The sequence below is a fragment of the Drosophila sechellia genome, chromosome X (assembly GCF_004382195.2).
Source record: "Drosophila sechellia strain sech25 chromosome X, ASM438219v1, whole genome shotgun sequence".
In the NCBI taxonomy this organism is placed as follows: domain Eukaryota; kingdom Metazoa; phylum Arthropoda; class Insecta; order Diptera; family Drosophilidae; genus Drosophila; species Drosophila sechellia.
This window is the reverse complement of record NC_045954.1, coordinates 10240597-10252877: the sequence shown is the minus strand read 5'-3', so window position 1 is coordinate 10252877 and position 12281 is coordinate 10240597. Positions and strand designations below refer to the sequence as shown.

Genomic DNA, 12281 nt, shown 5'->3' with positions numbered 1-12281 from the left:
TGACATGACATTAACTTCCACGCCCCCTCTGTGGAAAGTATAAGAACCCAACGACTGTACAGTCCGCCAGTTAAAGATGAGCGACGAGGTGAAAGGAAAAAAGCAGGAGAAAAAGGACCAATCCTTGCGGGTGCAAATCCTCGTTTATCGCTGCATGGGCATCGATTTGTGGAGCCCCACGATGGCGAATGACCGCCCGTGGCTGACCTTTGTCACAATGGGACCACTTTTCCTGTTCATGGTGCCCATGTTCCTGGCCGCCCACGAGTACATCACCCAGGTGAGCCTGCTCTCCGACACCCTGGGCTCCACCTTCGCCAGCATGCTCACCCTGGTCAAGTTTCTGCTCTTCTGCTATCATCGCAAGGAGTTCGTCGGCCTGATCTACCGCATCAGGGCCATTCTGGCAAAAGGCAAGTTTGTAGTAATTAAAATAAATTTATATAACATAAAAATATATTTTATAATTCGCAGAAATCGAAGTGTGGCCTGATGCGCGCGAAATCATCGAGGTGGAGAACCAAAGTGACCAATTGCTCAGTCTTACGTACACCCGCTCTTTTGGACTGGCTGGAATCTTTGCGGCCCTGAAGCCCTTTGTGGGCATCATACTCTCCTCGATTCGCGGCGACGAGATTCACCTGGAGCTGCCCCACAACGGCGTTTACCCGTACGATCTCCAGGTGGTCATGTTTTATGTGCCCACCTATCTGTGGAATGTGATGGCCAGCTATAGTGCAGTAAGTTTCCAAACATACAAAATTGTTTATAATTTGACACAGCCAAAATGCAGACTGTTTTGGTAATTTTTCGAATTTAAGGTAACCATGGCACTCTGCGTGGACTCGCTGCTCTTCTTTTTCACCTACAACGTGTGCGCCATTTTCAAGATCGCCAAGCATCGGATGATCCACCTGCCGGCGGTGGGCGGAAAGGAGGAGCTGGAGGGGCTCGTCCAGGTGCTGCTGCTGCACCAGAAGGGTCTCCAGATCGCCGATCACATAGCGGACAAGTACCGGCCGCTGATCTTTCTGCAGTTCTTTCTGTCCGCCCTGCAGATCTGCTTCATTGGATTCCAGGTGGCTGATCTGTTTCCCAATCCGCAGAGTCTCTACTTCATCGCATTTGTCGGCTCACTGCTCATCGCGCTGTTCATCTACTCGAAGTGCGGCGAAAATATCAAGAGTGCCAGCCTGGATTTCGGAAACGGGCTGTACGAGAGCAACTGGACCGACTTCTCGCCACCCACCAAGAGAGCCCTCCTCATCGCCGCCATGCGCGCCCAGCGACCTTGCCAGATGAAGGGCTACTTTTTCGAGGCCAGCATGGCCACCTTCTCGACGGTGAGTTTCCGTAACCATTCCACGTGCCGCAGAAATACACCTGGAGAAACAATTCAAAACACTAGTGCTACTTTTCATTTTTTATCTGCCTATATGTATGGTAGACTTATGGGAAACATAATACTTGCAAATTTATTAATTAATGTTAATAATGTAAATGTGCCTGATGTTTTCCGTTGCAGATTGTTCGCTCTGCCGTGTCGTACATTATGATGTTGCGCTCCTTTAATGCCTAAAAAGGACATCAAAATGGGTCAAAGGAGGCTGCATTTTAAGCAGGTGTGCCAGGTGACAAGGCAGAACAAGAACAAGAATTGCTTATCAACAATATATATTTAAAGATTTATATCAAACCAAAAACCAATTACTTAATTATACAAAAATGTGGCTAAGTGCACCACAGGTGCACTAAGTTTAATACTCAACTACAAAGTTTTCAGATTATCGGCAATCAGACCGACAAATTCACTTTCAATTTCATTCAACAATTGTGTATTCCCATCTTTGAATCTCCAGCTGCGTCGAGCTTGTTGGATTAATTTGTGTTTTATTTTTATAACGAGCCAGGCAAAATACCCAACATTGGGGGCTGGGAATGAGTTGGGACAAAAGTGGAGGCCAGACGTCACTGCCATTCACGGCCACCCATTGCCACCCATCATGACGAGACTTCTTTTTTAAACTTGAGCTGTTTTTCCTAGCTCAAAGGAAAATAAGCAAAGTTCAGATGCGAGGCGTGTGTTTTTTTCTTCTTCTTTTTTTGGCAGGGGAAGTGGAGCAGATTGCAAGCGATATCGCTGCAAACTACAAGTATACGTATCTTTTCGCGATTTCGCAGTCAGACTCAGTCGAGCTCAGTCAGTCCCACTTGCACCCATGTTCGACCCATTTTCTAGCTGGCTGTAACGATTTCCTGTTCGAACCGTGATTGATGACAGGCGACCATGGAGCAGGAAGGTGGATATCTGTTGGATGCAAAAGTCTTAAGTACACGCAACAGTGAGCTGCTTGATTGGATACCTGGATACTACGGGAGTTTGGCACTTGCGAAAGTGCCCAGTATCATTCACCGCATTTCACGCCCGTTGCACTTTAATGCCAACTGTTTTCCGATACCGCGAATATCATTTCATAAGTTCTTAATTACGTATACGACGGGGTGGCCCGCAGCACTGGCGCTTCATCGGGCTGCCAGTGAAATGGGTTGGTGTCAATTGTGCAATGCATTAGCTACATGTCTTTCAAACTTAAATGAGTTATTTAATTGTAAAAGTATTGCCTTTTGTTCTGTTCAATTTTCAGTTATATTCTTATGTGTATAAATGACTGCCGAGAATGCCAAAAATTCGTTGCCTCAACCATGGTGTTATTCATTTTGCTACTTGAATTGAATTTCTCTGGGGCTTTCGGGTTCTAATTTCGTTCGCCCTAACTAAGGTCATCGCCCCCAATCACCTTCCCCGTTTGCCCATAAACAGTTTTTGATTTACATGGCCAGAATTGAATTTATTTATCTCCCTCTCGTCAAATCGCATTCTCCCTTCCGAAAAGTCTGATTTGGTAACAACAATAAAGCAGATTGGCAGTGGAGCAGTGGAGCAGTTGTAACCGAAACTGAAATAAACGGAATTGAAATGTCCCCGGACCTGGTCATGATTTATAGCATTGCATAGCGACTGGATATTCTAAACTTGTTGGTACTAACAAAAAACCCCTGGCTCTCACTTCCCACCCCCTCGTACAAACATAAAACAAAACATAAAAATTAAATAAAATATTATTTGAAATATGTGTGCTGTGCGAATTCCATGATTGAGCATAAATAAAGTGTATAGTAAGCTGGCACAAGCAGAGCTCATGAATTTCGAAAATAAACAGTTTTGACAACTTAGAGCCTGTGTGCGCAAACAAAAAGGGTTTTTCTTCCTTTCTGTTTTTTAGTTTCACTGCCAAGAGTTTTGAAGTACCGGTAAATTGATAAGCAGTGAATAATTCTATAACCTCTAGTACTCCTCTCATCGCAAACCGGAAAACAAAAGCCCTTTATAGCCTACCATTCCTCTAGTTTTCGCCATTCCTTGCCATTGTGCTCCAGTTGTTTACTTTGAATGGAAGGGCATTGTGTTAAGCAGGACACAATATTCACTTCCTTTGGGGCGGGTTATTTCACGTGATATTTATAAATGTATTTTCAGTTAGCATCCTTATTAAATGATATGTTTTAAAAGAAGAGTTTTTGAAAAAAATCAATTTTAACATTTAAGCCTACCTTAATGCATAATAAATCAGTTGAATTTAGTGCTAATTTTAAGGTGATGAGCGATGTGTGCAATCATAATTTCTGCGGGTGCTAACTGCGGCATGTGCCCCGAATATCCTGGATCTCCTGCCTGTCCTGCCTTTTTCAAGCTGGCTCCGTAAAACCGTCACAAAGTAACGCATGGAAAGCTTAACGACTGCGACCATAATGTGAGGACAAGCTGCTCCGTCTCAGCGCCATCAAAACCGGACATGACCTCGGATTCGGCTGGAAACCAAGAGTCTTCTTAGGTGAAAACCTGAACCTAAGCCCGCCAAGAAAAACACGTTGGAAAAAAAAGCACAGCAGAAAAGAGTAATAGAACCATCAAAGTTTATATGCTTTATGTTTTAACTTTTAACGCTTTTTAGGGCGGAACAGAAGGGCGTGGAGCAAAAGGCAGATGATTTAGCGGCCCATTGTCATCGAAGATGATTTATTGCCCCGACTGCAAGTGGCCAAAAAAAAGAATCATGTTTATTCCGTTGTCATAGCGTAAGGAGTACAAAGAGGCGAGCTGAATTATCGAGTATACGCAGCGTTGGACACCGCTGGCGGATATACATTCAGTTGCATTTAAGCTCCTCCGCAGGCGAGCTCATAAGACGGAGTCCTGCTGCTCTATCGCATTCTCAAGACATTTTGCTTTAGAATTTCAATAACACATTACACATATTTAAAGCCTTTTTTGTAAGATTTTCGTTTTGCTATTTGTTATTTTTTATTACAGGAGTAGTTCATAAAGTAAAAGAAGTAAAATCTCACGGTAAGTAAGTTTCCCAGTAGGCTGGAATTAAGGTAAGCAAGTATTGTCCGAAACATTTCAAAAGGGTCCTTCGGAGAACTACACGGCAGTAAGTCGTTTAGCCAGAGCTTTTCGGAAAAAGCTTTCGGAGTAGCAGTAACAGGTTCGCCTGTTGGCAACAGCTGGCCCAAACCGTTTACGGCCAAGTTAACAGGGAAGCAACAGTGCGCTGGCCGATTTAAAATAGCGCGTCCGCTGACAAGACGACTCAGTTCCTGTTCAGCCACAGTCGGTTACGTTTGCCGTGAACCGAGAGCCCCCGGAAAAGTAGTGTCGAGGATTAGAAGTGTTGAGCAGTTATATTCAGTACCGAACGGAGTCAGTCAGAATTCGAATCGAAAACAGATCCCAAGTCGGACAATCCGATCGGACATTTCATATCCAAATCCAAATCCCAATCCAATTCAATTCCAAACTTAAATTGAAATTCAAAATTTTTTTGAAAGACACTGTGTCGCGTGCTCACTGAAATATCAACAAAGAAATCAAGGTTTGAACTCTGGTTCTTCCCCTCATTTGGTGTCTGTTGTACGTATTTTTTTTTTAATTTTTTGAAAGTGCGTGCGTGTTATGAAAAGTTTGTTTGAGGGGCTTTCTTTTTGAACAACAAAACACCAGCAGAAAGAAGAGAAAAAAAAACACGAACCTAAAGCGAAAAAAGTAGGTAACAACAAAGCGGCTAAGCGGGAAAGTCGGAGGTCAGGTATCCTTGGTGTCCCTGTCCAGCCAGCTATTATAAGCCATCGTTTTCCTTTTTATTTTTTTGCTTGGCTCGGCTCTTTCGAGGTGTAGTATCCAGTTTATGCAGACCTATGCAGAAAATTTTATTTCATTTCATTTCGTTTCAGTTTGGTTTGGTTTGGTTTAGGTTCGTTATTTCCTCTTGCTCTTGCTTGGGTTCCGGTTCCTTTCGTCTATCTCCCTTCTTTTTTTTTTTATTTTTTTTGGTAATTTTGTTTTGCCTTTTCATATTTGATGAGGACGTGTTGGCAGACACAGGGGGGTGTCATCTATATATACGCTATCCTAAAACAGAAGCTCCTGTTCCTCTCCTTGGGCACCGTTTTATACTTTATTTATCTGTCGTACCCGCCCACTCAGACCCATCCACCCATACACCCATCCAAGCGTTGCCTTTTGTTATGCATGGCCGTGTGAATCATTCATATGCAAATGCTGTGAAAATTCCCATTTATGTTTTGAGGAAACCAGCAGAAGGCACAGAAATAAGAGTAGTTCTTCTTATGGTCTTGTGGTCTTTCTGGTCCTTTGATCCGAGCTGAAGGGTAACAGGTATTAGGGGTATAGGGTATGGGGCATGGGGCATGGGGCATGGGGCATGGGGCATGGGGCATGGGGCATGGGGCATGGGGCATGGGGCATGGGGCATGGGGCATGGGGCATGGGGCATGGGGCATGGGGCATGGGGCATGGGGCATGGGGCATGGGCATGTATGTGGCATGCGTAGTCAAACGATCAAAACTGGCCGCCAAATGCCATATTTTAGTATCCATTAAGTGTTGCCTACTTATCGGCGGCAGCTGATAGCTCTGCTTTGTTTGTCCTGGTCAATTACGCCGGTGAGCAGTTCATTTGCGACCATGACTAACCGCTTTCCGCCCTAATCTAATCGGCTTTTGCCCTTCAGCCCGTGTGATTCCTAATCGTATGTGAATGATTCGAGATTTGCGGTTCTGTCTGCTTCGCATGTGCTATTTCAATTTGTATTTGTTTTTTACTGGGTGTTTGATTAAATAAATGTGCGTGGATGTAGAAAAAAGTTACTTACCTTACTTACTTTGCAAACATAAATATTTAATCATGAACAGAGTTGGAATGTTTGTATAGTGGCTTAAAAAAAGTTTGCCCTGAAAAGCATGATGCACTTTTTGCTTAAACCACGTGAGGGATTTGAATCCCTTTAATAAATAACCAAATCCACAAAGTGGCGATGTTCTTACTCCTTTTTTAATTACTTCAATTGTCCGGTGCTTCACTATATATATACGTATGTATAAGGTGGCTTTAATCCGCTCTGGGTGATCAATTGTAATCGGCGGGATGTTGACGCATTAAGCCCCTTGTCCGTCACAGCCACTGGCTCTTAGCCTTTTTGCTGCTTTTTCATTGCGGCTCAAAAACTGCGAGATATTTCTGCTCTGCAAATTAACAGATTAGTGGGATTATGAATACAGATTTTTAAAGCATTTAAGTAGCTTCCCAACAAAAAAAAAATCACATAAAAATCAACTCAACTAGCTCTATTCACGCTTCGCCATTCATTAATTGCTGGGGAGTTAATTTTATATAAATATGAATGTTATTTTAATGCGGCTTTTTCAGGCCAACGCAGTTTCTAATTTACTTGCCCGAAGCGTTGAAACAATAATATAGTTTCTCTCCTACCTTCGCATCAATTTAAAATCCAGAAAGGAGAAGTTTCTGCTTTTTATTTTAACATTGCGGCTAATTTGGTCCGACCATCAAACCAACAACAGACAAAAAGGAAATGTAAACGAAAAAACACCAGGAAATGAGGAAGAAAGTAAGAAAAGTGGGGGCTGGGTGTAAGAGGCTTTCCACCAGCCACAGCAATTAATTTACATTAATTTTCCTTTGTTCGCATGGCATTGTTTTGTTTTGTTTCATTTGTTCTTTTCCCTCTTTTTTACTTTCTGCCTGTGCAGCCGCAGCGGCAGCAGCGATTTTATTAAAAAACAATTACAACACTTGGGCATCTGCTCTGTACCATTTCATCGCGACCTGGAAGGGACCCGTCCATATTAGCAGGACCTAGAAAAAGAAAAAAAACCCGAAACGGAAAGAGCCAGGATGTCGGACAAGCAGCAGGAAAAGGAACCAATCCCCGATGAGGAGCAGCAGCAGGAGCAGGAGCACGAGGCTCCTGGCAGCAGACATGCCTGTTGCGGATCTGGACCGGATCCGGAACCGGAAGTGGAAATGGACGTCGAGGTGGAGGAGGCATCGGGATCAGCAATCGGCGCTGCAGCTGCTGGCGGATCGGATGCACCCGCTCCGGCCAATCCGAATCCGGGGCTGGAACGCGACAGGGACAGGGACTCGCACGGCGACAGGTGAGTGAAGCGAATTCCGATAGCCATTCCCGTTCCGAGCACTCCATTGACATCCAGCCCATCCTCGCGTTCCGAGCGACCTTGTCAATATCCATTAGCTAATTGGGCATGCGATGTCGTGGAGGCTAGACGGAGCAAAAGGTGGGCCTAGCCTGGTCCGAAAAGTGAAGCCAACTGTCCCAAATTAAATCAACACCATTACAATATACCGAGTAGCATGCGCATACATACATAATTTAATTATATTAACCTATAATATGTATAGTTTTATATTATATGGAAATTAGTTCATCCAGAACACAAAACAACAAGTAAATATGTACAATTGTAGGTCTTCTAATGTATGTTTAACATATACTTATTACGTATAACCCTATAATTTAATAATTATTATACATATTATGTATATAATCCTTGTAAAATCTTGGAAATCTCCAACTTGAAACAAAAGTTTAATTTACAATTAACTCCAAGTGAAATCATGGTGTTAAAAACACAGAGTCATAACATAATTACTCCACTCCAAATGACTTCGGTGTCATTTAGCCCGAGTTCACCCTCTCTTTAGATCCCAAGCCTTAACCTAATCTCATACCCTCATTTTCTGGGCAAAAACCTTTGTTGACTGCTATGTACAACGAATTAACACATTTTGCACTTTGGTGGGGGATTCCAATTGGGGAAGCTTTATAAATAGATACCAGCCACTCCCCGAAAATAGACCTTAAAGCGAGTCTTTTGGGAACTTTTTAGTTGACAAGCGAACCCTTGTTTGTCATTTTTTTTTCTGGGTGTCAACTGGCCCGAATACATTTATTCCATAATTAAAAAGTTGTTTATTGGAATGCCATATTTAGTGTGCCATGTCTGCCAAATATTAATCTAATATTAGATTTTTGCGCTCATGTGTAAATTATAGTTCATGAATGAAATTAGGAGATCTTATTTCTATTGGCCCTATTACCCGCTGATTGTGCACTCCATATCGCGATGTAATTTACGGTCGGATTAAAAGAAAATTTATTTGTGAAGTACACCTCATGGCCAAATCAAAAGTTTGTGCTCGAATCGATTCGATAAAATTTGAAGTACACATAACTCTCTAGATTAAATGATTTCTATTTTTAATTTACTTGATTAAATATGAATTAAGGGCTAATGAGTTGCCCATAATTACTTTCTACACACCGAACAAAGTGCAGAATAATACTTTGTTTAAGTTCAAGTCTACTGGCGTGTCACTTGGGTCAATGAGTAAAGAAAATGTCTATTTGATGAGGAACTTTGGCGAGTTTCCCACCCCGAAAAGTTTAGTCTCATTTTCCACTGTGCTCTCCACTTGAAAGTAATGCTGGCATTCTGTTTTTCCTTCCGGCTGAGTTCCTTCGTCCGACTTTCATTTCCGGAGTTGCCCTCGTCATCGCCTCGCAGTCAATCATTGCCACATTTCGTGGCATTCAGCGCTGCAATTGACACTTTGCGGCGCTCTCCATTTGATTCACTCTATTTTTTTTATATAATTAAATGCCTAATTGAAGGGACATCAAATTGATGAAGCAGGTGGCGGCAGGTGGCTCCTTCTGCGCCAAGATTGTTGGCCAAAACGGGAACGGTTGGCCGAGCAGTAGTGTCACACCATTGTTGACTTTATGCACATCAATTGTACGCCAGCCAACGGCAGGACAAACAAACCGATGGCTCGAGGACGCCATAGTCAACATCTATATAGATGGCAGCATTGTGCTGGCACATCCTGCTGCCCCAGAGATTTGACAGCATAATTAACAACTCTTCAGCAGACAAGCCATTCATACCGCTCTTTTCGTTCCTCATTCCGATGATTTTTCAGGCGAAATCCCACGATTTATTGCTGCCCGAGCATTAACAATATCTTTAAGGAAGTCTGGGGATGCGATTGGATCGGATGGGGTACTGCGTTCTGGGAGGCATTCCGCTTCTCCCCCTTCCCTCCTTATCCTTCCATTAAGCTTACCATGTATTCGGAATTGACAATGAGCCAGTGGCTTGGACATGGCACGTGAGATGGCTGCCAGATGAGCACATGGAATCCTCAGCTCCCCCTCCCATTGTCATCGCCATTCAGCCCTGCCAAATTGTTAATGGAAATTATTAGTTATTAGCTACTTTGCATATTTTCATGAATCCGGCCTGCCTCACGCCCACTATCACCGTAACATTTTCAAAGTGAATAACATGGAATGAGTAAATAATATTATTTGGCTTACTTTAAATTAGGTTTAGAAACCGGTTAAGGTGTAGATACTTCAAAATAGGTTTTTGTTATCATGTGGCTGTGAAATTGTAAAATTCGGTTGATGACAAGGTAACGCAAAAGAAGTTTAATCAGTCCACATTCTGATGAAAAATATGCCGTAATCCGATTTACTTATGAAGATTCCAATTGAAGTCAGCCCAATTGTTTCCCAGAATTGCCAAGTAGATGAAAGCAAATTTTTATTCCGAAACGAGGGAGTCCATCTTGTGCAGGCAGTAAATATCCGAACTGGATCCAATGGATCACTGATAAAAGCTTGTATAAACTGGTGAATGGCAGGCGACTTCCGTTGCCGATTCAGCAACCCAATCCTTTTCCTTTTTTTGTTTGTACCTGTTTTTGGGAGGGGAAAACTTTATGGCAGCCCCCGAAAGCTGGCACTCGGTATCTGTATCCTTGTATCGCAGAATTATAAAGTTTTCTCAGCACGAGAGTTTTGTCCGTGGGGTTCAGCACCAAAATGGAATGGAAATGCCGGCATCAAAATCAAAATGAAAATGAAAATCAAGCAGGTATGGCATACTTAAGCCGGCTCAATCCGAAAATGGAAGGAGTGCGTACTCTATGCTGTATATAGTACTGTATACTGTATAAAGTACTGCATGGAAATCGACATCTGCTGGCAATCAACTGTTCACACAATTGAATCGAATTCAATTGACCAAACAGGAAGCTAATGCGAATCCGAATCCGAGTCCGAATGCGAATGTGATTTCTAATCAATGGTGAGTCTTTACCCCGGGAAACCTGGAAATCTGGCCGTGATTGCGATTATGGCAGCCGCACTGCGCCAGTGATTTATGGTCGCTAAATTCGCTGAATGCTGGATGCTATATGCTGGATACTGAATAGTACATGGGAGTTCCCAGCAGGCTTTGGCATTGGCATTCAGTTCACACTACCCATTCGAAAACCAGAGAGCAGAACTTGACCCCATCACGTGCCCTTGACTACCTACTCTCCTGTGCGCCGGGGAAAACAGACACACAGTGCCACAATTAAACGCACAAGGACATGGACATCGATATGGATGTGGATGTGGATGTGGATGTTGATGTGCATGTGGATGTACATGTGGAGCGATCGGAGTGGAACGGAGCGGAATCAGTTCCATCCAATCGAATTCAAAGGTTGCCGCTGCAGCTCAGCTTTGACCCAACGAGTTTAAGAGAAGCACTTGGCCTAATTGAAACAATTATATACTTTCGCACTAAATAAACCAACTTGAACAATCTCAGATACTTTGGAAATGTTCATATGTAAAACAAATTGACTTACAAATATGTAAGAAATCACAGAAATAAAGACTTTGCCTAAGCAAATACATTTGCGGAATGTAACTTGATAGACATGACCAATAACCAAGCCGAGAACTAGTTCAGTGGGCCCCTGAAAGGACGCGCAGCTGGAAAAAAAAGGACACAGCATCCTTGCAGGCGGAAGAAGCAATTGGTCAAAATGGTGTTTGAAGTAAAATCCAGAAACGTGACGGGATTCACAAACGTTGTCGAACGCATGCCAGAATACCGCAAGGGCATCTTACCCTTACTTAGGAGAACCGACAAAGGCGACAAAAAGCTCAACGGCAAAGAACAATAGCATTGACCACAAGGAGCACGGTCCAGCCATTGGGATTAAAGTTAAAAATACCCATTCGAGCAGTTCGCTTTTTTTGCCTTTCAATTGCACATGTAGCTGTGCAAGGTAATAACGTATACGCATTAAGTATACGACACGGTGTAAAAGAGATTAAAATATAGTTTAACTATTAAAACGATAGAGAGGCCTATTTAGATCACAATTTCTAAGTTTTGTTTATAAATTTTTTAGAATATTTATTTGAAAATATTTCTATAAATTTTCGCATATGTTGCATATTCAAAGCTGTAATCGATGCGTGCCCAATTAAGGCGTGCTTTATCTGGCCGAAATTATTTAACTGGAAATAGATTCCGCTCTTAATTGCTCGCCGTAAGGATTAGTTAGTTGGTCCGTTGGATATGCGTGTTTTTGGCCAAGTTCAATGGAGGATTCCGCTGGAGCGCCCACATCAAAGGCCGACTTTCTGCCAATCTGCCGGTGCCATGGCCAGATGTCTGGCAGAGATGCCCTTTGTTTTCACTTTAAGCCTGGCCCAAACATACACATCCACATGGTTGGTTAGCAACTGACGTCACAACAGACGATGCTGCAAGCACAACGGCAGAGTAGCCATCTCCCAACGTTATGCTTGTGAAATTACCGACTAATTACCAACTGTTTGGTGCGGAAAATCTCTGGTCAAAATAAGTTGAGGCCAGCCGAAAAAAAAAATAAAATTAGTTTACCATACTTGTTGGAGCCTCTTTTTTTGTTTTGCTGCTGCTTTTCGGCCTTTATTTTGGTCGCCACACCATCGATTTTTATATTCCGACGAACAAGAGCTGAAGCACACAACCCCAT

The 12281-nt window shown here is 42.8% G+C and overlaps 2 protein-coding genes across 3 annotated transcripts in view; both read left to right on the top strand.

Annotated features, from left to right (window-relative positions):
* Positions 1-61: 61 nt before the first annotated feature.
* On the top strand, positions 62-1771 carry LOC6617553 (odorant receptor 9a). 2 transcript variants are annotated; one of them, XM_002041830.2, is made up of 4 exons: positions 62-413; positions 475-740; positions 822-1343; positions 1526-1771. In XM_002041830.2, the coding sequence occupies exons 1-4, from the start codon at positions 77-79 to the stop codon at positions 1577-1579; spliced, it is 1179 nt and encodes a 392-aa protein (XP_002041866.2). In that variant the 5' UTR covers positions 62-76; the 3' UTR covers positions 1580-1771. The 2 variants fall into 2 exon arrangements, with proteins under 2 accessions (XP_002041866.2, XP_032582023.1); XM_032726132.1 differs by lacking the exon at positions 1526-1771 and having other exon boundaries at positions 794-861.
* A 2905-nt stretch (positions 1772-4676) lies between these two features.
* LOC6617551 overlaps positions 4677-12281 on the top strand; it is a 55156-nt gene continuing 47551 nt past the window's right edge. Inside the window, exons 1-2 of the mRNA XM_002041829.2 lie at positions 4677-4937; positions 7136-7543. Coding sequence (XP_002041865.2) covers positions 7281-7543 — 263 coding nt within the window. The 5' untranslated portion in view covers positions 4677-4937; positions 7136-7280. The remainder of the gene's footprint in view (positions 4938-7135; positions 7544-12281) is intronic.

Excerpts from the sequence above, each read along its gene's own strand:
- LOC6617553 (XM_002041830.2), top strand. The coding sequence starts at position 77 with ATGAGCGACGAGGTGAAAGGAAAAAAGCAGGAGAAAAAGGACCAATCC. Across the intron at positions 414-474 it reads CAGGGCCATTCTGGCAAAAG|AAATCGAAGTGTGGCCTGAT; the intron begins GCAAGTTTGTAG and ends TATAATTCGCAG. Across the intron at positions 1,344-1,525 it reads GCATGGCCACCTTCTCGACG|ATTGTTCGCTCTGCCGTGTC; the intron begins GTGAGTTTCCGT and ends TTTCCGTTGCAG.